This window comes from Vicugna pacos, chromosome 7 (genome assembly GCF_048564905.1).
Source record: "Vicugna pacos chromosome 7, VicPac4, whole genome shotgun sequence".
NCBI lineage: Eukaryota > Metazoa > Chordata > Mammalia > Artiodactyla > Camelidae > Vicugna > Vicugna pacos.
This window is the reverse complement of record NC_132993.1, coordinates 74,812,236-74,838,274: the sequence shown is the minus strand read 5'-3', so window position 1 is coordinate 74,838,274 and position 26,039 is coordinate 74,812,236. Positions and strand designations below refer to the sequence as shown.

The 26,039-nt window shown below is 40.0% G+C and overlaps 1 protein-coding gene across 6 annotated transcripts in view; it reads left to right on the top strand.

The window, feature by feature from the left end:
• The window catches only part of NAPEPLD (N-acyl phosphatidylethanolamine phospholipase D), a 91,365-nt gene that overhangs the window by 28,410 nt on the left and 36,916 nt on the right, over positions 1-26,039 (top strand). Inside the window, exons 1-2 of one of the 6 annotated variants that reach the window (XM_072965181.1) lie at positions 19,899-19,932; positions 20,246-20,381. The exons of 2 other annotated variants lie outside the window; for them this stretch is intronic. Coding sequence is in view for 1 of the 4 variants with exons in the window: in XM_072965180.1 (XP_072821281.1) it covers positions 11,696-11,913 (218 nt within the window). In the remaining 3 variants the exon portion in view is untranslated. Of the gene's footprint in view, positions 1-11,352; positions 11,914-12,088; positions 12,277-12,315; positions 12,452-19,898; positions 19,933-20,245; positions 20,382-26,039 lie in introns of those variants that run through there. 3 more of the 6 variants (XM_072965180.1, XM_031679774.2, XM_015234466.3) reach the window with 3 other exon arrangements.

The following is a 26,039-nucleotide window of genomic DNA, read 5'->3' as shown; positions in this document are numbered from 1 at the left end:
GTGTAATAACTTTTAATGGAGTATAATCTGTAAAAATACTGAATCACTATGCTGTATACCTGAAACTAATATAATGCTGTAAATTAACTATTTAAAGAAAGAAAAAAAAGAAATGAAACAGAGATAAGAGGAACTCTCCAACAGACACAGGCCTGGGTCTTGCTTCTGCATCTTATTAGCCTTGTGCCCTCAGGAAAGTTAATTAACCTCTCTAAATCTCAGCTTCCTCCTCTACAAATATAATATAATGATGCTTAGTGCCTGGGTTTGTTATGAGATTAAATGAGATTTGTAAAGCACTTTGTATCTGGTACTTAGAAAATGTACAATAACTGGTACCTTAAAATAAGCTAAATCTCAAATATAAAATTCTAAGCTGACACAGGTACACAGTATAAACCTGCAAAGGAGCATATTGAGATGGCTCCTTTAAGAGGGATGCGTGATCAAAGACATTGTAAATTACCATCAGTCTGTATATTATGAAAAGATTTCACAGGTTTTCTAAGGTGTGTGGAAATGATAACCTCATTTCCACTTTAAAGAGGTTTTCTGAGTAGATTTGTCTTTTGTTCTTCGTATCAGGAAAATGGGAGATATATCTGGAGCACTCAGGAAGTAGGGGGAGGGTATTTCTTATGCTTAAGAAGAAACATTGAATGTAGACAGTTTTATGAGTTGTTACTCAGAACAGTCTACAAGGACAGAGTTGTTAACTAGCTACTATAAAATTCTAAAGTGATGGCCTCTGCCTCACGGCACACAAGGATGCAAAGCTGACAAACCGTGCATGGCCGCCTGCCATCCGCCCCAGTTAAGAGCTTCTTATCAGCAGATTGGTGTGCAAGGCAGCTCACTGTTAACTCCACTTAAAAACTGACTTTGCAGTAAGGTCAAGAGAGATGCTATATTGCATGTACAATGAGTATCTGAGGATAGCCTTGAACTAAATCATCATCCAAACCAGCCTCATCTTTTTCTCTAGGGCTCTGGAAGTCTTGCTGAAACATACATTTCCTGAACTGTTGTATTTCCCTTCCATCCCTCCCTACTTCCCACTCTGTCCAGCCCCAGGTAGGCTCTTCAGAATTCAGGGTATCATTTGATTTATTTTTATTCAGTCTACAGACACGAGACGAGTGCCTGCTGTGTGCCAAGCACAAAAGTAGGTTCTCAAGGTATAAATACGGATCAGGCAGAGTATCTGCATATGAGTAGCTCAAATTCTGGTTTGGGAAACAGAATGAAAACAGTCACACTATAATTAGCTACCTGTTTTATTAGTCCTCTGAAAGCACCAAGGCAGAGATGGTCATTCTGCTTAGAGATGGTGGGAGAGCTCCTCAGAGGTTGTGATTCTTCATTTGAGTGTTGCCTGAGTGTTGCTTCATTTGGGATGAGCCTGAGTGGTCAGGGGTGAAGCCAAGGAAGACAGTTCTCAGCAGAAGAAACAATGTGTGCACAAGCTGGGATGTGTGTGTGGTTGACATGGAGGCCTCATGGTGGACAGGGAGGCTGGAAAGATAGGCTGTAACAGCAGAAACATGTGAATATGAAATTCAAAGGTCAACCATGTTTTGCCACAGCTCTGAATTTTAGAATTGGAAGGGATCTCAGTGATTGTGTAGGTTAACCTCATAAATGCTTGGGGTGGTTAATGACTTGTTCACGACAGGACCAGAGGCGATCTGTTGGGAGGAGAAAAAAATTTCCCCCTTCCCCTGTTAGTTCTTTTGGCTGGTTGAATAATTAAAATGATGTTAAGACAGATTAGCAGGAGAATAAAATCAAATTTAATTGTGAATGTACAGGGAATCCCTGTAAACATGGGAGATTCCAAAAAGTCAAGTAAAGTGAGGTATATATGTTTTCCTGGACACAGGAGTAGGGAGTAGGGGTCTCAGACTTCAGAGGGAAAAATGTGAATTCATAGGAAGAATGAAAAGAGCAAATGCTGGGCAAATAAATATTCACTGGGCCATACAGAAACAACAGGACACAGAGAGAATTTTTACTTAACAGACTTTCCTATGTTCCTCCCTGCCTTCCACACCTAGTTCATACTGTACTACGAATATCTCTGCTGATAGTTTGCTTTCCTGAATAGGTCCTCTGTCTAAATTCTCTTAGGCAGTGAAGTGGGAGTTGAAGAGAAAAACTTGCCGAGGCTTCTGTTTCTTCCTCATGCCTAGGACACATTTGGGTTGGTAAATGCTGCTTCTGTACAAACCTCTGTCAACACTAGGTCTTCTGTTCCTTTTTCTGAAACTTCCAGCCACGATTCCTAGCACCAGCCTGGAGAATTGGTCCTAGAAAGTCTGGAAATTGGGTCTCTCAGACCTGAACCTAGAAGTCACAGTATAGGGTTTAGAGCTATGCGTCCACTCGTTAATGTTGTGCTCGCTGACAAATATTTTACATATATTGTTATCATACTTCAAAGACCACTTAAAGGAGAGTGTGTTAGTTTATTAGAGAGTGTACTAAAGGAGAGTAGTTATTGCTTCTGTAATGAAGAACCAGAAATTTGGTGGCTTATACAAATAAATGTATTTTCTTACAGTCCTGGAGGCCAAAAGCTGAAATCAGTTTCACTGGGCTACAGTCAAGGTGTGGGCAGGACTGGTTCCTTCGAGAGGCTGCCCGCCTTCCTTGGCTGTGGCTCCATCACTCCACTCTCTGCTGCTGTTGCCACATTGCCTTCTTTCTTTGACCTTCTTGCCTCCCTCTTGTAAGGACCCCGTGATTATGGCTAGGACCCCCCAGGGCAATCCAGGCTAATCTCTCCATTTTAAGGTCCTTAATCACATGTGTAAGGTCTCTCCTGGCATATAAGGTAATGCTCACAGATTCTGGGAGTTAAGAGGTGGAGACTTTAGGGGGAAGGGAGGATTCTTCCATTTACCACAGAGAGCAGTATTCTTGGTCCCTGAATTGGAAGCAGACAATACACACCTGATTGTGGCTGGGGACTGGGAATTCAGGGGCAGTTGGGAAGGACTGGGACAAGTGACCCTCACTAGTCACTCAGTCTTTGGACAGTCAGATTCCTGAGGGGATTGAGGGGAGGAAGGAAAGAAGAAGAAGCCTTTCTCCCTCTGCCCATAGTAAATGCCATCCAAGTTGAAGTAACATTGGGCTGGAAATGTGTTCGGCAAGTTTAAAAGGGTTAGGGGACTCCCTGTAAAAGCTTTTTCACTGAATCACTGGTGGCAGAGCCAGGTGACTGGCGGAGTGAACTTTTTGTACAGATGCAGGGGTTGCATTGTTTCTGATTCTGGATGGTCTGTGTGTACAGTTCAGGACGTGCTGAAGGCTCAGAACAGAACTACCCTTAGACACAGCTCAGAAGGGTCTCTGTTCCAGGCCCTTCAGCTGCACCCCACCTCAAGCATGCCTTGGAGACATGTCCACATGCTCCCCACGTACCCAGTAATTTGGAGTCCTGCCAAAATGGTCCCAAGCTGGCTTTCAGGGCCTGTGCCTACCTCTTCCCCATGTCCATCCTGCTGAGGTCAGCAGCCCACTGCTGTGTGCACTCCAAGGCCCACAGGTGGCTAAGCGGTGGCTCTTTTGGGGGATGGAAGGAACTTAGACATGGGGAAGGGCCCCTGAGGGTACACTCCAGTATAGGCCATCACAGTACAGGACAAAGCCTGGACCAGAGGCCCCTCTCCCTGAAGGATCCCCAGGGTCTGGTGGAGAACTCTGAGGAGGCTGAGAACTCCAAAGAACCTGGGCTTCCTCATCCTTATGAAGGTGTATTTTGTGAAAGGATTGAATATCTTTTACTTAACCATTTGTGAGCTTGATTTATGACTTTTAAATAACTAGACATGTAGAATGTGTGCCTTGTTAATACTCTTGCCTTGGGCTCTGTGTTTCCTAGTGGCTGGTCTGGCCAGAGGGGCACTCACTGCTGTGAAGGGCAGTGACTAAGTCAGGGGCACAGCACGTTGCACAAAGCAGGGCGGGAAAGCATCCTAATGGGAAGGAAGCAAGTCAGGTTTCTTTGGGCAGCAAATGGAATGTAAGGGAAGTTCAATTAATCCCACAAGTCATTAGGAAAGCATCTATCTTAGGGCCTCAACCTTCAGAAGACACAGTATTTATTTAGCTAGGGTAAAAAGGGTAAATAAGATTTAATGCCTTGGCCATTAACAATTTTTGGTGTTTCATTTTTGGAAAATGTCTGATTCTTTACTCTAAATTCCAATCTTTTGTTGAAACTATCTGCACAGGAACCAAAAATAATGGTAGCGAAAAACAACGAGAACAAAGAATGAGTGAGTTTTCATAATCAGTGTGCCCAGAAGATTTCCCTCAAATCATGCTCTTTGAACTACTTAGGTGTAAGAGGGGTCCTCTCTCTGAGAAAACTATGGTAGGTTTTCCCAAATTCTTCTGGTTAATCTGTCATTGGATTCCTCCTGACAATCTAGTAGCATAAGGATTATAAACTGAAATCTGTATTCAACACGAGCAGTGTTTTCAGTGTTAAAACTGGTGTTTTAAAAGTTAAATGAAGAATAAACTCAAATATAAAAGCTCAGAAAAACCCTTGAAGACTAAGTTTTCATTAATAGCGAAATACATATGTATTGGTTACTTCAGATTCCTCATTCATTGTTTTTTTTTTAACAAAATACATCTAAAGTTTCATGATTAAAAATAGCATGCTAACTTGTACTATCTTAGTGCTATTCTTGGGGGCACAGAATTTTCCAGGTGAAATGGCTAGTAACAGCAGCGTAATCCCTCCACTTTTAGAATTCTCTGCTATATTTTTGCAGCTATTAATTCATATAGAAAACACCTTTTTTTTCAGAAGCTGGAATTCCTATTTTTAAAATCATCAAACCAATAGCATTACTCACTAAGTTTATCTGGGGCTTAGATTTTACATTTTGAAGATCATTTAGATTTTAAAAAAATAAATAAACCGACCAATTATCAGTAAGAGAAATACTACTTTTCACACAACTGAAACACAGTATCTGGCTAGTCTCTATTTTCTAGTCTGATAAATGCTAGATGAGGTTCAAATTATGTTTTTACAATGATATTGTGTGAAATTACTCTTAAGAAGCAAAGAAGTTTAATTTTTAGGTATTTCCTTGGGCCAGCTGCCTCCTCCAGTTGTTAACACCATCTCTCATTTGGAAATCTATCATGGTCTCTAGTTTTTTTTTTTTTTTTTACCATGATGCCGTACAAATATCCCATATTTGTTTATAAATTTCATAATGTGATACTGTACTAAAATATATTCATTATGAAACTCACAATCAAAGTAAAAAGTATAAGATTTAAAAACATAAGACAGAAGTTCTATTTTCTTGTACTGGGTTGGGGCAACCCATTTTGGAAACCACTGCTGTAAAGTGACATCATCTGACTCAATAAAGAATTTCTCTTGGCTATTAATTCTGCTTTTAAAAGGAAGAAAAGGTTTAGAAAACTTTTTCTTAAATATCACTTTCCTTCAGGTAGAACACAACCCTTGTCTCTGAGTCCGTGACCCGGTATTTTCTCTCTTCTGGCGCATCTCAGATACTAAGACCAGGGAGAAGCTCAGCCTAGCACGGAGGTCAGCAAACTCTTTTGATAAAAGGTCAGATAGTAAACATTTTAGGCTTTGTGGGTCATATGTCTCTGTTCCAGCTACTCAGCCTTGCCCTTGTAGTGGAAAAGCAGTCAGACAATATGTAAATATGTGAATGTGGCTCTGTTAATAAAAAAAATATTTGGACACTGAAATGTGAATTTTGCGTAACTTTTGGGTATCATAAAATAATATTTTGATTTTGATTTTCTTCCCCCACAACATGTAAAACTGTAAGAGCCATTCTTAGCTCACAGGCCGTACAAAAACAGATGGCAACCTAAAACGTTAGAAAACCATTGAAGAAAACAGAGGAAAAATATGAATTCAACATGGCACTGATTTCTTGGCTATGACACCAAAAACACAGGGAACAAAAAAACAAAAAACAAAAAAAGCGAGGATAGACAGACAGGACTATATCAGACTTAAATTTTTGTGCATCAAGGACACGATAAACAGTGAAAAAGACAACCTAGGGAATGGAAGAAAATATTTGCAAAACATATATCTGATAAGGGGTTCATATCCAGTATATATAAAGAATATAAAGAATCCTAGAACTCAACAACAACAAAATCAAATAACACAATTTAAAAATGGGCATGGGGGGAAGGATATAGCTTAAGTGGTAGAGCGCATGCTTAGCATACACAAAGTCCTAGGTTCACTCCCCAGTACCTACTCTAAAAATAAATGAGTAAACCTAAACACTACCCTCCCTCCCCAAAATAAAAATAAAAAATAAAAATAAAAATAGGCAAAGGACTTGACTAGACAATTCTCTGAAGATAATATACAAACACCCAACAAGTATATGAAAAGATGTTCAACATCCCTAGTCATCAGAGAAATGCAAATCAAAATGACAGTGAGACCACCTCACACCCATTAGGATGGTTACTATCAAGAAAACAGAAAATAAAAGTGTTGATAAGGAGATGGAGATATGGTAACATTTGTACTCTGCTGGGATTGCAAAATGATGCAGCCACTATGAAAGCTACAAAAAAATTAATAAACAGAAGCCTCAATTAAATAGAGTTGGGAGACCAGAAGGGGGAGCTCTCATGCTCTGCAATGATAGTGGAACCCGTAATAGGAATTAAAAAGGCTTGTACTCCCAGCAAAGACTCAGCCAATGAGAAGCCATGGACTCTTGTTTACTTAGCCCTCCCAACTTCCTTTTCCACTCCATAAAAGCACTCTCCTTCCCTTGCAGTCTCAGGGACTTGCACATGGCTCGCCAGGGTGGCAGATCCCAGACTGCAATTTTCCGCTGATCCCGAATAAACCTATCTTTGCTGGACAAATATCTGACAGTCTACTTGTTTCTGGTCAAGAAAACAGTATGGAGGTTCCTCAAAAATTAAAACTGCATATGATCCAGCAACCCCACTTCTGGGGATATATCCAAAAATATTGAAAGCAGAATCTTGAGGAGAGATTTGCACACCCATATTCATAGCAGCCCTATCACAGAAGCTAAGAGGTGGAAACAACCCAAATGCCCACTGATGGTGAATGAATAAATAAAATGTGACATATACATAAAGTGGAATATTTTTATTCAGCCTTAAAAAGGAAGAAAGTTTTGTCACACACTACAATATGGGTGAACCTTGAGGACGTTATGCTAAGTAAAATATACCAGTCACAAATGGACAAATACTGGATGATTCCATTTAGATGATGTATTTAAATTGTCAAATCCACATAAGCAGAAAATCGAATGGTGGTTACCAAGGCCTGGGGGTAGGAGGAAAAGAGGACTACTGTTTAATAGGCATAGCTTTTTTCTTTTTTTAAATTAGTCAGTTTACAATGTTGTATTAGTTTCTGGTAGACAGCATAGTGATTTGGTCATATATATATATATATATTCCTTTTCGTATTCTTTTTCATTATAGGCTATTACGAGATACTGAATAGTTTTCTGAATAGTAGGACCTTGTTGTTTATCTGTTTTATATATAGTAGTTAGTATCTGAAAATCCTGAACTCCCAACTCATCCCTCCATCTCCCACCCCCAACTAGTTTCCCCCCCTGGTAACCATACATTTGTTTTCTATGTCTATGAGTCTGTTTCTGTTTTGTAAATAAGTTCATTTGTGTCTTTTTTTAAGATTCCACATATAAGTGATACGTAGAATTTTTTTTCTCTTTCTGGAAAGTATAGGATTTTAAATTTGCAAGATGAAAAAGTTCTGGAGATATATTTGGCAACAATATGAATATACTTCACGCTACTGAACTGTACATACAAAATTTACCACTTTAACCATTTTTATGTTAGGTGTTTTTTACTCTAATACATGAAGAGAAAGAAGTGTCACTATAATATGAATGTTGAGGAAATTATACTCTGAAAAACAAATAGTTTGAATCAAAATCAGAACAAACTAGGTGACAGGCTCAATTTAGCCCTCAGGTCAAATTTTGCTGATCCTTCGCCTAATGCAATCCAACTCCCCCTGCACTCAGCACACTGTCTTCATGTATTTTCGCCTATAATCTTTTTCACAGAGTCACTCACTGTTACAACTGCAAGTGGCCACAGAGACTTGGTCATTTTGGGGCGCCTGGTGAGGTGGGACAGGTATTTTCTAAGGTTGAATAGGTAGTTAACGACAGAGCACTGATGAGAAGTTAGCGCCTTATTGCTGTTTGGGGTTATCTATAGATTTTTAATGATCATGAAAACAACTTTTTGATTCAGTAGTAAACTAAATTCCACAGATGCTGCTATAAATACATATTGAAGTAAAGTCTTCTTGTCCTCTGTGCCTTTAGGCGTAAAGCTAGGAGAAGAAAGGACAGTACTGGTTACAGAGCTCACTTTAAAGATGAGCGATTGTGTTAAAATTATTTTATATGCGGTTTCCCAGAAGTAATTTAACTAGCACCTAACATTTTGTGAAGTGTTAAAATAATCTCATTTAATTCTAGTCCCCACAAATTGTTGCTGATGTATCCAACCAGTGTTCCAGGTTCTTGTCCCTTCGCAGAAAGAATTCAGAGACAAGACTTAGAGGTTAAGAAAAGTAAAGTGAGGACTTATTAAAGGATGGATAGTACACTCTCAAGGGGAGAGAGGGCGGGCCCAGGTGAGTGGCTGCCCTGAGTTTCTTTGGCAAGTTACATAGGGTGTAAAATGAATGGGTGGAATATTCATTGAGGAGAGAAGGGCTTGGGGTCGTATTTCCTGATTAGCATCCCAACTCAACCAAAGGGAGGAGGGAGTTTTTGTCCTTATTTATTCTGGATCAGAAGTGTCATGGCGGTGGCATGATGGGTACTTCTGATCTGCAAGGCTGATTTTATTGAAACGAGGGCATAATGAGCAAAAGTTTACATTCAGAAACTGGAAATCCCTGCCTTTTTCTGACCTTTCTTTGTTGGTCTCCAGGCCAGAAGGTGTGGCCCCTTATCAGCCCAAAGATTCCTGCTTTTCTTTCTCTGCCCAGGGCCCCCTGGTGCTTATATGATGTGTTTTCCTGCATTTGGCTTGTGCCCCTCCTTTTTGCCCAATTCCTGCCATTTGGTCTGTGTCCCCCTTTCTCTCCTCATATCTAGCTATCTTCCTGCTCTAACAAAATGCTACCTTGGCCACCAGCCACTTTTGGGAAACTGTGTAAATTTGCCCCTCTTCTTTACAGCATTAATTAACATTTAAAAATCAAGTAATGTTAAAATTCAACTCAATTTTAAAGATCTTACAGATTTTATTCAATGATTCATGAAACTGGGCAGAATCCTATCTAGCAGACAGAAAGGAGCTCCAAGGAGCAGTACAAAATGCAAGACATTTACAGGCAGAAAGGAGTGGGACAAGGAAATTATACTAGCAGAAAGTGGATTGGTTGTGACCAGGTCACTGTCCTTTCGGGGATGGCACCGGTCTATCAGGCAGATTACCTCACTAGTGCTGACCAGGTGATTCCTGATTGACTGGTTTAAAGTCCATTTCCGGGAGAGCCGAAATTCTAAGTCTTGCTTTGGTGATGTAGAACTTAGCATAAGTGACTCCCATTTTAGGCCTGTTGTTTTTAACAGTGACAGCCTAGAAGACAAACATTTATCATATGCCAAGTGCCTGACTTCCTAGGGGTGGATGAGAGAGAAGGACAAATAAAACCCAATTCAGCAAGTCAGGGCATGCTAGAGGCTTCACCTGGAGTGATATGCATTGTTGTACTAAACAGCTTTTCATTGCCTAGGAAAAAACCAACCACTTAAGCTTTAGAAGTCGAGTAAAGATTACAAAACCGTCCATAAAGTTTATGTACTACTCTAGAGTTAAGAAAGCATAAACATTACTATTTAGTTAATACAGCTTAAATTACTTTCTCAGTGCTGCAGTAAAAGACTTACTATTTGTTCCTCCTAGACTTTCCTGGTCTAAGGAGATGTGCTTATCTAAAGCACCTACTCTCAATGAAAAACACCCTGGGAACATTTGTGTCTTCATTATCTGTATCTGTGAGTTTGTGTAGAGGAGAATTATCAGGTGTTTAAGTAAGAAGCATTTCAAATTGCTTCTTACTTAAACATAGTAAGGAAATTCAATGCATGAGCCTAGGTAGTATCCTGGTTCAAGAAAAAAAGAGGGCTGTAAAAGACATTCTTGGGACAGTCAGAAACTTGAATATGGACTGAATATTAAATGATACCAGGGAATTGTCTTCTTTTGTGTGCTAACGGTATTGTGATTCTAAAGCCAACATCCTTATTCTTAGAAGAGGCAGGCTGAAGTGTTCAGGGGTGTAGGATTTTGATGTCTGCAGCTTATTCAAGTGGTATAACAAAAAGGCATATTTATTTTCTGTGTATTTGAAGATCTTCATAATAATGAATTGGAATGAGGGGAACAAAGGGCATCTTTTTGAAGTTCTTTAGCCAAGAGCACTGTGAAGAAATTCTGAGCTACTAGAAACTTCAATTTACTGTTTTGAGTTTGTAGCGCTGTTTTTTTTTTTTTTTTTCCTGTTGCACCTGAGGTACCGCTCAGTCAGTGCCGCTCAGCCCAGCCCAGGTGCAAGCAGCTCTTAATCACACTTAAGTAAACAAGATTCAGCAGCAGCTGCAAACTACCCTGAGGGGGTAAGGTCCACATCTAACATAATCATCTTTACATTCCTACACCATTACAAGGGCACGTTCACTTTTAAATTGCGAAGTAGTTTTGTTTGCGTTTTCCAGCAGTCATATCTGCTTTCCGAGTCCCAGAGGGCATTTCTTTCTGGCCCTTGGACTGAACCCAGAAGACTCCTGTAGAGGCATCTTTTTGCCTATTTCTTGTTGAGTTCTATTTCCATCCGTCTGTACTTAAAGTACTTCTTGAAATAGCTTTCTTCATCCTGCAGTTTAAAAAGGAAATCCTGGAAGAAACTCAGAATCATAATTTGGTGCTCTTTTGTCATCCTGAGATTTTTTTTTTAAAGCAAATTTAGATGAGAACTGTGTATATCAAGAGGCTGTGACATCTTTTTAAAAGTTAGTGAGTACACACCTGAACAAGGCAGTGCTGCCATTAATATTCAAAAGCCCACTGTACTCATTTCTAACCACAGTTTAGTTTCTTCCGTATCAGGCTCATGGAGCCATAGGTTGTAAGCATCCTGCTACCAAGTGCTTGTCTGCTATGATGGCGCAATTGATGAGAGGCCACCAAGATCCTATTTAATTTTAGTAATTATGGCGGGTGTCCGGGAAGGTGTTCGCTGATATTAAAGTTAGCCTCTGGTTTAGGACAAGGAGCCAGTTTGGTGTTGGAAGGGCTACTGCGGCGTGTGCGCGCGGCGCGGGCCGGCGCGGGCCGGGCGGAGGGGTTAAGCGCTCCGCGGCGTCTCCTTTAAAAACATGGCCTCTGCACGGGGTCCCCGGGGGTAGCCATCTTGGTAAAGGCCGGAACGGTGCGGTGGCGGCGGCGGCGGCCAGTGCGGGGTTGACGCTGGGAGGGCTGCCAGATTCAAAGGCCACAATGAGTGAGCGACCGGGCGACGCGAAGCGAACTTAGTCCGGCCTGGGTCCCACGTGGCCTGGGGGCTCCCGGTGGGCCGCCGACGCGGCGCCAGCTCGCGGCCAGGATGGTGAGGCGGCGAGCGCTGAGGGGCTGCCTGCAGCTGCTGGCGCCCACGGCGGAGCTGGCGCGGCGAGGCCGGGGGCGGAGGAACCCGGGCGCCGGCCATCGTGGCCCCTCCCGCTGCGCGGGGGCGCTGGGACCCGCGGCGCGGCGGCCCGCAGCCGAGGAGCAGCAGCAGCAGCGGCGGCAGCAGCGCGCGCGCCCAGCCGCCCTCAGCACCAGGTAAGCCCACGCTCACGCGCCCTCCTGCCTCCCGCCGGCGTTCCCTCGCTGCTCGGCTCGCTTCCTCCTCGGTCTCCGGGTGGAGCCGAGTACACGCCCCGCCCCGGGGCTGCTTGGACTCTTCGGCGGAGTGGAGCGGGCTGTGGGTGGATTCCCTCTTCCCAGCCCTGCCTCCTCGCCCTGGGGATGCCGCACTTGTGAGTGGCAGAAATTCGTTTGACTATCCGCACCCCCAAGCTGCCTGGGTGAAGAGCTACAGTAGTTTTTTTTTTCTGCTTGGGAGAGTAGCCATCTCTGGGATTTGTTTTGGGTCCTATCTTCTTTGCAGATCACTAGGTTGCGGCTTCACCGATTGGAATACATGTAGGTGTATCTTCTTGGGTTGTAGGACAAGGAGTGAGTGGACAACTTCCTTAGAGATTTATTTCTGCTTCACCTGTAGTATTTATCTTTTAAAAATCCGTTCTAACAGGTTTCTCCCCTCCTATCTTGAAAGTTAACCACGGAATGGAAGTGAAGAGCTAAAGATTGGAGTCAGGTGAGGCGAGGTGGTGGAAGAAAGCCTGTACTTTCTAGAGTTTTCTGTTTGGTGGTTTGTTTCTCAAATTTATTATTATTGCTGGCTTTTCAGAACAGGTATTCAGATAGTGTTTTCCTTCTCTTTGGATAGAACTTGCTATAATCCTGGTAATTGAGACGAATAGGCTTTTACAGGCTTCTGAGTCTCATGCATCAGCTGAACCTGGAAAGTATTAAGAGAATGAGAAAAGTTAACCTTTAAAAAGTCTCTTAGTTCTCTTTGCCTTGCAGTTCTATATATGTTAGACGATGATTCACTCTGGTTTAGTTTGGCTTATTAACATGAAGTGTTTGCTGTGTTATAATTCTGATTATTGAGAAAGTCATTCCTCAGATACAGCTCTCTGGAAATTAAGAAGTAATTTCCATCTTTGTTAAAAATGAATGTCTAGCAGTTCCATTTCTATTTTCGGTTACATTGGTTTTGATGTAGCCTCAGACATAGGTATCATTTAGAATGAAGTTACATAATCTTGAAGAAAATATTGCCTGTGACTACAACAGTCTGATTTTGTTGCAAGAAAGTATTAGTTCTGTTAGAGAAGAAATTTAAAATTTGCTTAAAATAATTTAAGAGAGATACTGCCTTCAGTTCAAACTGTCTTAAGTCGACTGAAAATGTAGTCACAATTTTCAGGTTTTATTTCATTACATTCTGTAGGCTTTCTTGTAATAATTTCGGTAAGTCTCCAAGAGATGAAAATACTTAGTGTATTTCTCATACTCTTGTTTTCACTCAATTCCAGTTGTACAGATTTCATATGCAAAATTTAATTTTTAAATTAGTCTGCTTATAACTGTGTGAAGGATATTTTAATATAAGCATTCTATCATAGGGTTTGGGTTTGGGTTTGGGTTATGCTTTAGATGATCCAGTCATCCTGTATGAAAAGAGTATTATGTTACTTTGAGTATTAGTGAGTTTGAGAAATTGGAATTTTTAAGAACTTTTTGTCTGTGTCTGGAAAAGTACTATTGCCTTTAATTTTGTTGTTTCATTCTGCTTTTTCTTCATAGTGGTAGATAGCTGTGGATGTAGTGGGTTTTTCCATTCCATTTTACTCTTTTTTTGCAAATCAGAATATGGCTGTAACTGGAGGACTGTGTTGATCTGGGCAGTTTAGATTAAAATGCAAACAAGTAAGAGGTGTTTTCATTGAAGTTTTATTGGGGAATTGAACTGTGCACATAATTAATGGTTAACGAGCACCTTTATCCTGAAGACCTAGGAGAGCACATATAAAATTGGCATTAAAAAAAAAACACCCATGTGATTTCTAGCATAAGGTTCACATAATGTACCATTCTAACTGCTAGAATACTAAAGAATTCTACCTATCTGTATTTATAGTGCTTTGCTCAAGCTGTCTTTTGAATTTAGTAACGATTTATTGTGTATTTAAGTTTTTTTTAATTGAAGTATAGTCAGTTTACAATGTGTCAATTTCTGGTGTACGGCATAATGCTTCAGTCATAAATGAATATACATATATTCATTTTCATATTCTTTTTCACCGTAAGCTACTACAAGATATTGAATATAGTTTCCTGTGCTATACTATATGAACTTGTTTATGTATTTTATATATACCAGTCTGTGTCTGCAAATCTCGAACTCCCAATTAAGTATTTTATTAACAGACTTGCAACAGATTATGTGTGAACTCTTATGTCCCCTGGGGCAGTTTTATGTCAGAGATATGGTCTTGCTAACTAAGCTGGTTAAATGATGTGTTATAATTGTGATTTATAAAATTCTTTCAAGTATTCTTTCATATATTTATTTTTCATTTGGTTTTATAGACAGTACGTGTGATTATTAACCCCCTTTCACAGATAAGGGAAACAGGAAACATTGTAGGAGGTGTTAGTGATTTGTTCAAGGTTCCTTAGCGCAGCAGCCCTGGCTTTTAGCAGAATGTGTGTACACACGGCTGCCTCTTGTAGGAAAGGGGTACCAGTTGAAGCCAAGGTAAGAGTGGTTTGGACAAGCAAGCTTTGGTCAGCATCACAGCCATAGATTGCACCCTTAAACCCATTGGTTGGGAATGGTCAGTGCCATTGGCTATGGGGGCACAAGGCTGGCATCTAGATGGATCAGTGCAAATTCAAAAGTGATTGACCTACCCTGGTGGTCTAGTGGTTAGGATTCGGCGCTCTCGAAAGTGACTGAAAATCTACTCAGTGTGCACCTGCTACCTAGAACAATTGATCTTTCCCCTTGAAGGCAGATTTTCCTGTTTTTCTAATTTGGCGGCCTTCTCAGATTAAGAGATGGTAACATTGATGGACGAGTAAATGTGTGTAGACATGTGTTCTTTTGTAATGTCTCTCAGTTACAAGAGTCAAGTTGTCAGAGTAAAGAAACACCAAGCTTCCTCATTTGTTAAGGGCACTCCTTAAACTAGGCAGATACTAGTTCTGCTTGCAAAAGATCCTGAAGCTGGGACAACTGGCCGGCAGCTGCAATTTGTTTTGAAAGTTGTTTTCTGTATTTTAAAGGTCTTTCAGATTACAAAGATACTTGTTTTCAAGTTACTGTGTTCATTCCTCCGGCTTGTTTAGAGAGTTGATGAAAAGTACTACAATATATATTTAGAATATTGTGCTATTGTGTGGTGAAAGTAACTAATGACAGCTTAAAGAGTTTCTGGGCTCCAAGTTCTTTATTAAAACCTGAGGCCAGTTTATCTGTTTATGAGCTAAAGTAAGTGAAATACCCAACATGAGGTGAATGTTGTCATCTGTCTTCCCCTGCTGAGCACGTGCTCTCTTGGTTCTAAGTGTTTCTAAGCATAATTCAGATGAGAATATGGCTAATCAACAGTCCAGGCTCCATCACCAGCCAGAACTGGAGTGTCAGGCTTCTCTCTGGCCTGACTTGCTCCACCTGTAAAGGAAAGGGGTCACAGAGTGATGACTCGGGTTGTGGAGGGTTCAAGTTGGAAAGGACCTTAAAGAGTAAATGAATGGACCAATCTCTTTTAACTCACAGATTTCATGTTTCTGCTCTTCCAGGAGCATTTAGCCTCTCATCATACCACAAAACTGAAACATCAAAATTAGGCATTTCCACCATTTCTCAGAGATGAGATACAGATCTTGCTGACTTACGATGGGGTTACGTCCTCATCAATGCAACGTCAAGTTGAGAATACCGTAATATGAAAGTGTATTTAATACACCTAATCTATTGAACATCATAGCTCAGCCTAACTTGCCTTAAATCTGCTCAGAACTCTTACGTTAGCCCAGAGTTGGGCAAAATCATCTGGCACAAAGCCTATTTTATAATAAAGTAGTGAGTATCTCATGTAATTGGATACTGTAGTGAAAGTGAAAAACAGAATGGTTATAAGTGTATGGGGGTGTTTACCCTCATGACTGCCAGCCAGTGACCCAGTCCCCGCCCCAGAGCTGCCACTGCCCAGCATTGCTAGAGAGTATCTTTCAGTCCACGTATTACTAGCCTGGGAAAGATCAAAATTCACAGTTCAAATTAGGGTTTCTCCTGCATGGGGATTGCTTTTCTACTACTGTAAAGTTGAGAAGTTGTAAGTTGAACCATTGTAAGTTGGGGACTGTCCTTATTTTAAAATTCTTGCTTGAGAGTTGATTCCTTTCTTATTCTTTCCCCATATAGTGTATCAATATTATATGTAGACAAAATGTCCATTTGGAACCCATTTTTCCACTGGGTGAACGTGAATGCTGGTGCATATATTGAATATCATCCCAAGGAAGAATTTGACAAACTTGATGTTCTCAGCTACATTCTCTTGGTTAATCTTGATTATGTAAAGCTTTATAATTTTCTTTCTTAGCTGCCCAAATATCTTAAAACCATACTATATAATAATGCTCATCTCCAATTTTGTATAAACAGCCTACGTTTTAATAAATTTTGTTGAAAACATACCTATGCATATATATATGTTACCCTGGGGCTGTAGAGTGATTAATCTTCCAGATTTTCCCAGGACTGAGGGGGTTCCCGGTATGCAGGATTTCCAGTGCTAAAACTGGGAAAGCCCTGGGCGTTGTTCCTCTCACCTGAAGGTATCTCTTTGTGGGACGTGATTAAAAATTCTTCCAGTTGGAAGGAGAAAATGCCAGGTAGTTTTATGCTGATGAACTCGACCTTTTTTTTTCAAGGCACGGAAAATATCTTCAAGACACCGTGTTTATTTTCTGTTTATATGACTGAAATACAGAATTGATCTAGTATTTGTTCTTTTTTGTGTGACTTTAAGTGAGAACAATTTAGCAATTAAATAGAAAAGTTACATTACTTTGAAATCTTGTAAAATTAAAAGGGCAATTACAAGGGAACTAGTATTAATTTTTCAGTGTCTACTAAGTGTTTTTTACTTTGAAAGGGGGTTTAAAAAAAAAAAGACATTGAATGCAAGAAAGGCCAGCCTTGTCGGTGAGACCATAACAGCTGACTGTATGCTGCTAACTTGAGGACCTGGATATCTGTTCAAGATAAATGTACTGGGCTTTCCTTGCAGACTCAACATGATTAGTGGATAAAGCATGGGCTTTTGGAGTCTGATCAACTTGGGTGGGATTCCTAGGTCCAGCTGTTACCAGCTTTTTGACTTTATGCAAACTATAAACTCTGAACCTCTGTTACGTCACCTTTAATATGAAGATGATACCTACCTCGTGGGAATGTTGTGAGGATTAAATGAGGTAATGAGTGTCTGACTCACAGTAAGTGCTCAGTAAACGATGCACTGTAGCGCTCATGGTGCTGTTCAGTGTATGCACGTTTGGATTAGGAAGGCTCTGGTTTTGGATAATTAGCTTTTTTTTATAGCGTCCCTAAACTTACAAGCTAGAGTCATGATTGTATCATTCAGAATTAGTTTGCGGAGGTCCACAGTTGGAAAGTCCAGGCTTGGTACATGGCCTCTGAAGTCCTGGTTCTCTACACCATTTCTGGGAAGTGGCCCTCATACTCCTGGCCCAGGATGGCTGCAGGTAGCAGGATGCAGGAAGAGTCAAGAATGCCTCCCTTTCCCTTAAGAAGACTCCCAGAATCACTGTATAATTCTGCTGCTTCTATCACATTGGCCAGAGTGTCATCAGTACGGCCATCCCTAACTGGAGGGGTGATTAGCTCCCCAAAGTAAAACTGTGTTTCTGTTGTTGAGGAGAAAAGGTGGACTAGATTTTATGGTGGGCATCTTCTTGTCTTTACCACTTTGTCACCACTTGACCAGTATAGAATTCAGCTACTCAAGTATTCCCTGAGAGTTTTCGGTTATCTCCATAATTAGTAGACTTAGTGGGGTACCCTTTGAATTTTGTCTCTCTCCTTTTACTTCTATAATTTGATTCCCAGCAGATTTTTCCAGAAACAATTAACTCTATTCCAGTGAAGAGGAATTAGGAGTTTAAGCTCCTGTTCATTTATGCATTCAGTAAATATTTATTGAGCATCATTAGGTACAGGCTGCAGTGGATTATTATAGACAGTATGAATCATCGCTGAGTGTGCTTCCGTTTTTGGTTTTTTTTTCGCTTTGGCTTCCTGTATGCACACAGTTGAATTTGTTCCTCAGCTGGGCTGAGTACAAGTCTGACCTATCAAACTTCGTTCTCAGCAATGTAGCTCCCCCGTCCTAGTTCTGTGTAGCCAAATTGGGGTTAGACCACCTTTTAACTTGGAGTGCAAGACAGGGAGGAAGAGGAGGCTTTATTGGCAGCTGCTATGCTGGCATAAATTCAGGGTAAAAGTTCCTTTGGTCCTTCGTAAATGCCTGTGTGAATGGCTGGTGCAGAGTAGTGCTTTTCAACCCTGCCTGCATATCAGAATCACCCACAGAGCTTTTAAAAACTACCTGGGGAGCCTCCGCCTGACATTTTGATTCAGGAGTCTCAGGTGCAGTTTAAAAAGCTCTCCAGGTAATTTTGGTGTGCAGTCAGTATTGAGAATCACAGGTTTAAGGCTTTGCACCCAGCTGGCTTGGAAATCTCTTTGCCAGTCATGCTGGAGGTCACATTCTTCCTTGATAACATGTTTGTTTGTTTGTTAGAGGAGGTAGGGAACTGAACCCGGGACCCTGTGCATGATAAGCATGGCTTTGCCACTGAGCTATATCCTCCCTCCTTGATAACCTGTTTTGACCACAGGAAGGGAGAGTGGGAGAGCTCAGAGACTAGGACAGAAGACGTAAAACTGAACTGCTTTAAGGGATGAATTGCTAGAGGTGGCTTTGCTTGCCTGTTTTGCTTGTTCCTATTGTGGGAAATGTTTCCTTTGAGCCAGTGAATCTCAGTAACTGGGGCTCCAGCTCTGGGGAAAGTGCTGGTTGTGGGATGTGGCTGCTGTTAATATTGTGAGTCTGCACATTTTTGCTCCCTGGCGGGCAACAAACGGAGATGAAGGGGGCGGGGGTGGAGAGGATTATTATTTTCAGAACCAGGACAGTATCAAGGTTTATTAGAGCCTCCCGGTGTATCTGGAAGAGTTGGCGGGGCCACTAGGAGCTGTGGGTTTGCAGGAACCTGTGGATAATCGTGGTTTCATATTTGTTCTAAGAGTTGTGTGAATTTCAGGAAGACGAGGGCTTCTCTTACTCAAATACAAGAACAGAAACGCAGTCCAGAGTTTATTCGCTTTCCGTTTATTCATGTATTGCCCTGTCTTACTAGTGCAGACATTTCAGGATGGAATAGTATTCCACTAACCTTTAGTAAACGATGTTCAGGACATAGTGAAACAGGGGCTTATTTATCGAGGGCTTCCTATGTGCCAGACGCTGGGCTAAGGATTATGTCCATTTTGTCCAGTAACCTAATGAGTGGGCACCAGACAAGGAAACTAAGGGTTAGAAAGGATGACAAGGGTGCCAAGTTGGGAAGTATTTATTCTAAAATGTTTTAAATCCCCTGTGCTCCTTTTCCTGGTAATGTGGTCTTTCCTGATAACTGATTCAAATATGTTTTAATTATATCCTTTTTTTGATAGTACTTTTATAATTTACCACATCCTGATCTTAAACAACATGCTGAATTGAACTCAGGGATCTCAAAAGTTCCTCTGAACCTCAAGATTGTCTTAGTTGACCTTTCGGGGGTGTCTCAGAGTCTTCACTCTAACACCACTGTTACACTGTCAGGACATGGGCTGAACAGGGTCTGATCTGGGCCTGCTTCTTTGTAAAACCCCCACTGTTGGTTGGTCATTTACCTGTAAATCACAAAGGCTCGGCAAGGCTGACCTCCAGGGCAGTGTAACACCTGCCTTTCTGCCGTGTTCATTCGTCCTGAATCAGGTGTTCCCGTACCTCTCTAGTGACTTTCTTGCTTTCCATTACCCTCTGTCCATGGCAGGGCCCTTGGCTGCATTCAGAAGCTTATGAGCCTTTTCAGCATCTCTGACCCCTGGGATCACAGGACTCTCTTGCAGTGCCAACCACGCAGCATGTAAGGAAGGGTGTTTCTCACCACGTCAAGATTTGGGGCAGTTGTTTTGAAAGTGCCTTATTCTAAAGACTATGATTTTCATTATTCAGAGCTGATACTTCTAAAAACATGAGATCATGCCAACATTTGTATGATTGCCTGTGGGATTTTTTTACCCCCTGTAAAGGGTTTTGTATCCTTGGGGGTGAGGGGCTTGCATTGCCTGCTGCGCCTGGAGAGCTAGAACTTAGATATAGCAGACATTCAAACAGGGTTTGTTAAATATGACTTTAAAAATGTTTTAAGCCCTTACAAATCTGAATTCTTATTTAAGGTTGAAAGTCTAAGAGCTGTTTGTACCAGACTTGTCCTGAAATCTCTCCTGAACGATTTCATGCTCTGAGGAACTCCTAGGCTGCCTGATCACAGTGAAACTACATTCTCCCTGTGGCTGACTCTGCAGTTCTCAGGTGAAAAATACTTTGCTTCTTCCCTCCTACCTCAGCCTAGGAAAAGTAGTCGGATCTGAACTGCTTTCCCTGAGAGCTTCCACGTGGGGCTGAGGGCATGGAACCTGGTAGCCCAAGGTGCTCGGCCACTTTAGAGAGGGTAGCTCTTCAGTGGTCTAAGCTGGCTCTAGTGCAGCCAAAGATTGTTAGAATTTTAGGGGTGGACAGTCCTTGACTCCTTTTGCAAGTATGGCCCAGTCTTCTCATTTTACAGATGAATAAAGTGAGTCTTGATAATAAATTAAATGACTTTTTAAAGGTTGCAGAATTTAGCAGAGCAAAAGTTGCAATCAGAACTGAAGTCTGAAGTTTTTAAAAGAGTGCACCTTTCCCCTTGTTACCCTTTCTGACTGTCTAGGAGCTGTGAAGACACATTTCTCCATTGCTTTTTTTATGGGTTATGGTTGAAATAAGCTTTTCTTTTTGCATAGTTGATTATGAGACAGATTAGGAGACAGAGTCAGGCCATAGTTTGAAAGTATATTTCTGTTGTAACCTTGGATTAAGAAATAGAAAATGAACATTTAAGATCCTCTAACATATGTACAATACATTTTGATGTTTCACTAGCGTCAGTTTAGTCTTTACTCCCCATCCTCCCCAACCTTTTCAGTGAAATAATCCTGTATTTTTAGATGTTACTGACTACACTAGAAATGAATCTGTACTTTTTGTTGGGTACTATTTTTAAGATATTAAGGAAGCAATAATGATATCATTTCTTTTTTTTTTCATTTTTCAGTTTTATTAGGTAGAGTTGTTACAATTTGACTGCACATATAGAATGTATTGCATGTAAATACATATACACAATATACTGCACATATTTTTAAATTTACATATATGTACTGTTCATTGTTTCTAAGAATGTTTAGAGCTTTAGCTTTTTTAACTTAGTTATCAAAGGAATAAAGCCAACCACAAAATAAGAATTAATTCAAAAAGACACATACACCCTATTAACAGCAACATTATTTATAATTGCCAAGATATGGAAGCATCGTAGGTGTACATCAGTAGATGAATAAAGAAGATGCAGCATATATATGTAATGGAATACAACTACCCATAAGAAAGAAGGCTACTTTGCCAATTGCAGCCCTTCATTCACTTTTTTTTTCCACTTCAAAAACCAGAATTTTATAACTGACATAAACATTTCCATTGCATCAAAAAGAACAAAATACCTAGAAATAAACTTAACCAAGGAGATTACCTATACTCTGAAAACTGTAAAACATTGATGAAGGAAATTGAAGATGATACAAAGAAATGGAAAGATACCTTGTGCTCTTGGATTGGAAGAATCAACATTATCAACATGGCTGTACTACCCAAAGCACCCCACAGATCCAATGCAGCCCCTGTCAAAGTACTCAACAATTTTCACAGAACTAGAACAAACAATTCCAAAATTTATATGGAACCATAAAAGACCCCAAACTGCCAAAACAATCTTTTGTAGGTCTTTTTTTTTCCTTCTTCTTTTTGTTCTTTTCTTTTGGTTTGAAGACTAGAGAAGTTCCTTTAACATTTGTTATAAAGCTGGTTTGGTGGTGCTGAATTCTTTTAGCTTTTGTTTATCTGTGAAGCTTTTGATTTCTCCATCAAATCTCAATGAGAGCCTTGCTGGATAGAGTATTCTTGGTTGTGGGTTTTTCGCTTTCATCACTTTAAATATATCTTGCCATTCCCTTTTGGTCTGTAGAGTTTCTGCTGAAAAATCAGCTAGTAACCTTATGGGAGTTCCCTTGCATGTTCCCTTTTCTCTTGCTAATATCATTTCAATAAACATTATTTTATACATGTTTTCACAGTTTGCCATAACATGCCATTGTAATTTGATCATCCCAAGAATTCCAGTTATGATACTGTAAATGGCATTTTTAAATGGACTTTGGTCTTAAGTTGGCTCTTTATCTTGTTTTTTGTTTCTCAGTCTTATCAAAGCTTTGCTTTCTTATTAACCTATAGGAGGAACTCTTATAGAGGAAGCTCCTTCAGTGTTCATGTATTTTGGCAACTTAAAATCTGTAAATAGCCTGTGAAATGACTTTTGGTTCAGTAGGTTGAATTTTGTCAAATAGCCAGAATTTTCAAAGCCTTTGGCATTCCATGATCAAGAGCATGTGTTGTTCTTGACTACTTTTTGAAAAGAAAACATGTTCTCTAATTTGTATCCCGTGGAGTCTGATTGTGTTCATTCCTCTCAAAAATTGTCAATTCTGAGTCTTACATGCTGTCAGTAAGTTAACATTTCTTTGTGAATTATTTGTGTCAAGTGACAAAAATAACACATTTTAGTAACGAATTTGCTGTCCTTTATTCAAGGGAAGAGTCTTAGTCCATAGGTTGGGGGAATGCAGAGCCTCACAAGGAGTGGAGGGCTCTTCCCTGAGGATTTTGGGCAGGAGCGAGTTCTGTAGAAGAGCTCGCTGGAAGAGGCAATGTGGAAACAGGGTGTGACTGGCTAGGAGGGCGGGCATTTCCTTATAAGGCCAGCAGATCCTGTTTTCTAGGGGAAGATAAGCTAGCTAAGCTGAGTGGGAGGATTGTGATGGATATGTTAGGATTCCTTGACATATGTTTCCTGTAACACAGGCGGACTTGGGTCTAGATCTGTGGTGTGGTTTGGGCCACTGGGGTGGCCTCCGGTTTGGGGGGCCCCAGTATACAAATTAACTTCCTCATTCATCAAAGTAATTTTTCTGTCTGTAATGAGATGAGCACTTTATAAGACAAATGTAAAGTCTTTTTTTCTTCTTTTGGATGGAATTCTTTTTTTTTTTTTTAAACATCTGTCTTTTTTTTTTTTTAATTGAAGTGCAGTCAGTTACAATGTGTCAGTTTCTGGTGTATAGCACAATGTCCTAGTCATGCATATATATACATATATTCGTTTTCATATTTTTTCGTTAAAAGTTATTACAAGATATTGAATGTAGTTCCCTGTGCTATACAGAAGAAACTTTTTAAATCTATTTTTATATATAGTGGCTACATTTGTAAATCTCAAACTCCCAAATTTATCCCTTCCCACCCCTGGTAACCATAAGGTTGTTAGTATGTCTGCAAGTTTGTTTTGTAGATGATATCTTTTTTTTTTCCTTTCTTTTTTTTTAGATTCCATATAGGGGGAGGGTATAGCTCAAGTGGTAGAGTGCACGCTTAGCATGCATGAGGTCCTGGGTTCAAACCTCAGTACCTCCATTAAAGAAAAATAAATAAATACATAAACCTAATTACTCCCCCCCAAAAAGAAATAGATTCCATATATGAGTGATATCATATGGTATTTCTCTTTCTGACTTACTTCACTTAGAATGATGATCTCTAGGTCCATCCATGTTGCTGCAAATGGCATTTTATTCTTTTTTGTGGCTGAGTAGTGTTCCATTGTATAAATACACCACAACTTCTTTACCCAGTCATCTGTCGATGGACATTTAGGTTGCATCCATGTATTGGCTGTTGTGTACAGTGCTGCTATGAACATTGGGCTGCGTGTATCTTTTCGAGTTAAGAGTTCCCTCTGGATGCATACCCAGAAGTGGGGTTGCTGGATCATATGATAAGTCTGTTTTTAGTGTTTTGAGGAATCTCCATATAGTTTTCCACAACGGCTGCACCAAACTACATTCCCATTAGCAGTGTAGGAGGGTTCTCTTTCTCCACACTGTCTCCAGCTTTTTATCTTTCATGGACTTTTGAATGATGGCCATTCTGACTGGTGTGAGATGATACCTCATTGTAATTTTGATCTGCATTTCTCTGATAATTAGCAATATTGAGCATTTTTTCATGTGCCTATTGGCCATTTGTATGTCTTCATTGGAGAATTGCTTGTTTAGATCTTCTGTCCATTTTTGGATTGGATTTTTTTGTTGTCATTAAGTTGTTTGAGCTGTTTATATATTCTGAAAATTAAGCCTTTGTCAGTCGCATCATTTACAGATATTTTGTCCCATTCCATAGGTTGTCATTTTGCTTATGGTTTCCTTTGCTGTGCAAAAGCTTTTAAGTTTAATTAGGTCCCATTTGTTTATTTTTGCTCTTGTTTCTATTGCCTGGGTAGACTGCCCTAGGAGAACATTGCTAAGATGTATGTCAGAGAATGTTTTGCCTATGTTCTCTTTTAGAAGACTTATCATGTCTTATATTTAAGTCTTTAAGCCATTTTGAGTTTATTTTTGTGTATGGAGTCAGGGAGTGTTCTAACTTCATTGATTTACATGCTGCTGTCCAGTTTTCCCACCACTGCTTGCTGAAGAGACTGTCTTTTCTCCACTGTGTATTCTTGCCTCATTTGTCGAAGATTAATTGACCATAGATCTGTGGGTTTATTTCTGGGCTCTCTGTTCTGTTCCACTGATCCAAATGTCTGTTTTTATGATAGTATCACGCTGTTTTGATTACTGTAGCTCAGAGGAATTGTCTGAAGTCTGGGAGGGTTATTCCTCCAGCTTCATTCTTTTTCTTCAATATTACTTTGGCAATTCTGGGTCTTTTGTAATTCCATATAAATTTTAGGATTGTTCTAGTTCTGTGAAAAATGTCCTGGGTAATTTGATAGGGATCACATTAAATCTGTAGATTGCCTTGGCATTATGACCATTTTAACCATATTTAAGCTTCCAATCCAATAGCATGGGATGTCTTTCCAGTTCTTTAAGTCATCTTTAATTTCCTTAATCATTGTTTTTTGGTTCTCCATGTATAACTCCTTCTCCTTCTTTGTCAGATTTATTCCTAAGAATTTTATTGTTTTTGATACAAATTTAAAAGGGATTCTTTCTTTACTTTCTTTTGCTGCTAGTTCATTGTTTACAGAAATGCAACTGACTTCTAAGTCACAGTATCTTCAATGATTTATAAAAAGGATAAGGATGCTTAGACTTTCTACAAAAGTGCTTTTGTTTTTTTTACATAAAATTTTTAAGGAAGGAAAAATTTCAAGAATCTTGAGTTTTTAAATCTGGAATTCTAGGATGTTATCTTTCACCTGAAAAAATAACTCCATTGGATCAAAAGTTTCTATTTATGATAATCACTCTCCTCCTGAACATAGATAACATTAATAGTAATGGTTTGCATTTTTACAGCACTTAGAAATACTAACCCGTGATGTCACTGCTCCTTGTTACAGTTTTTCAAGAAGACAGGAGTTATTTTTATTTAGCAGATGAGTAAGCCCCAGTTTAGAGAGGTTCAGTTACTCTCCCAAAGCTCACACCTCTGATAGCACTGGATTCCTGTCTTCCTGACTCCCAACTAATGTACTTTCCACTGTTGTGAAGATAAATTGCTTAGTGAGGTGTAGAGGTTTGTAGTATAGATACATAGACCTAAATAGATATTCTATATGTATGAATTTATTAATTCTAACTAATATTTTGGACACTGTTTATACTAAAAGTTGTAACATTAGCGTCGATAATTAAGTATGTTAATATGCTGACCCTGCTTTCCTCTGTGAACAAGAGCTGAGTTTGTATACAACAGCTCGATTTAAACAAGCTAGAATCCAGAACCAAATTTAAAGGTAACAGGGCCCTATGACAACCGATAAATATAAAATATAAATGTTATTTTTCAAGACCAATTTGTTACAAAAAAGTT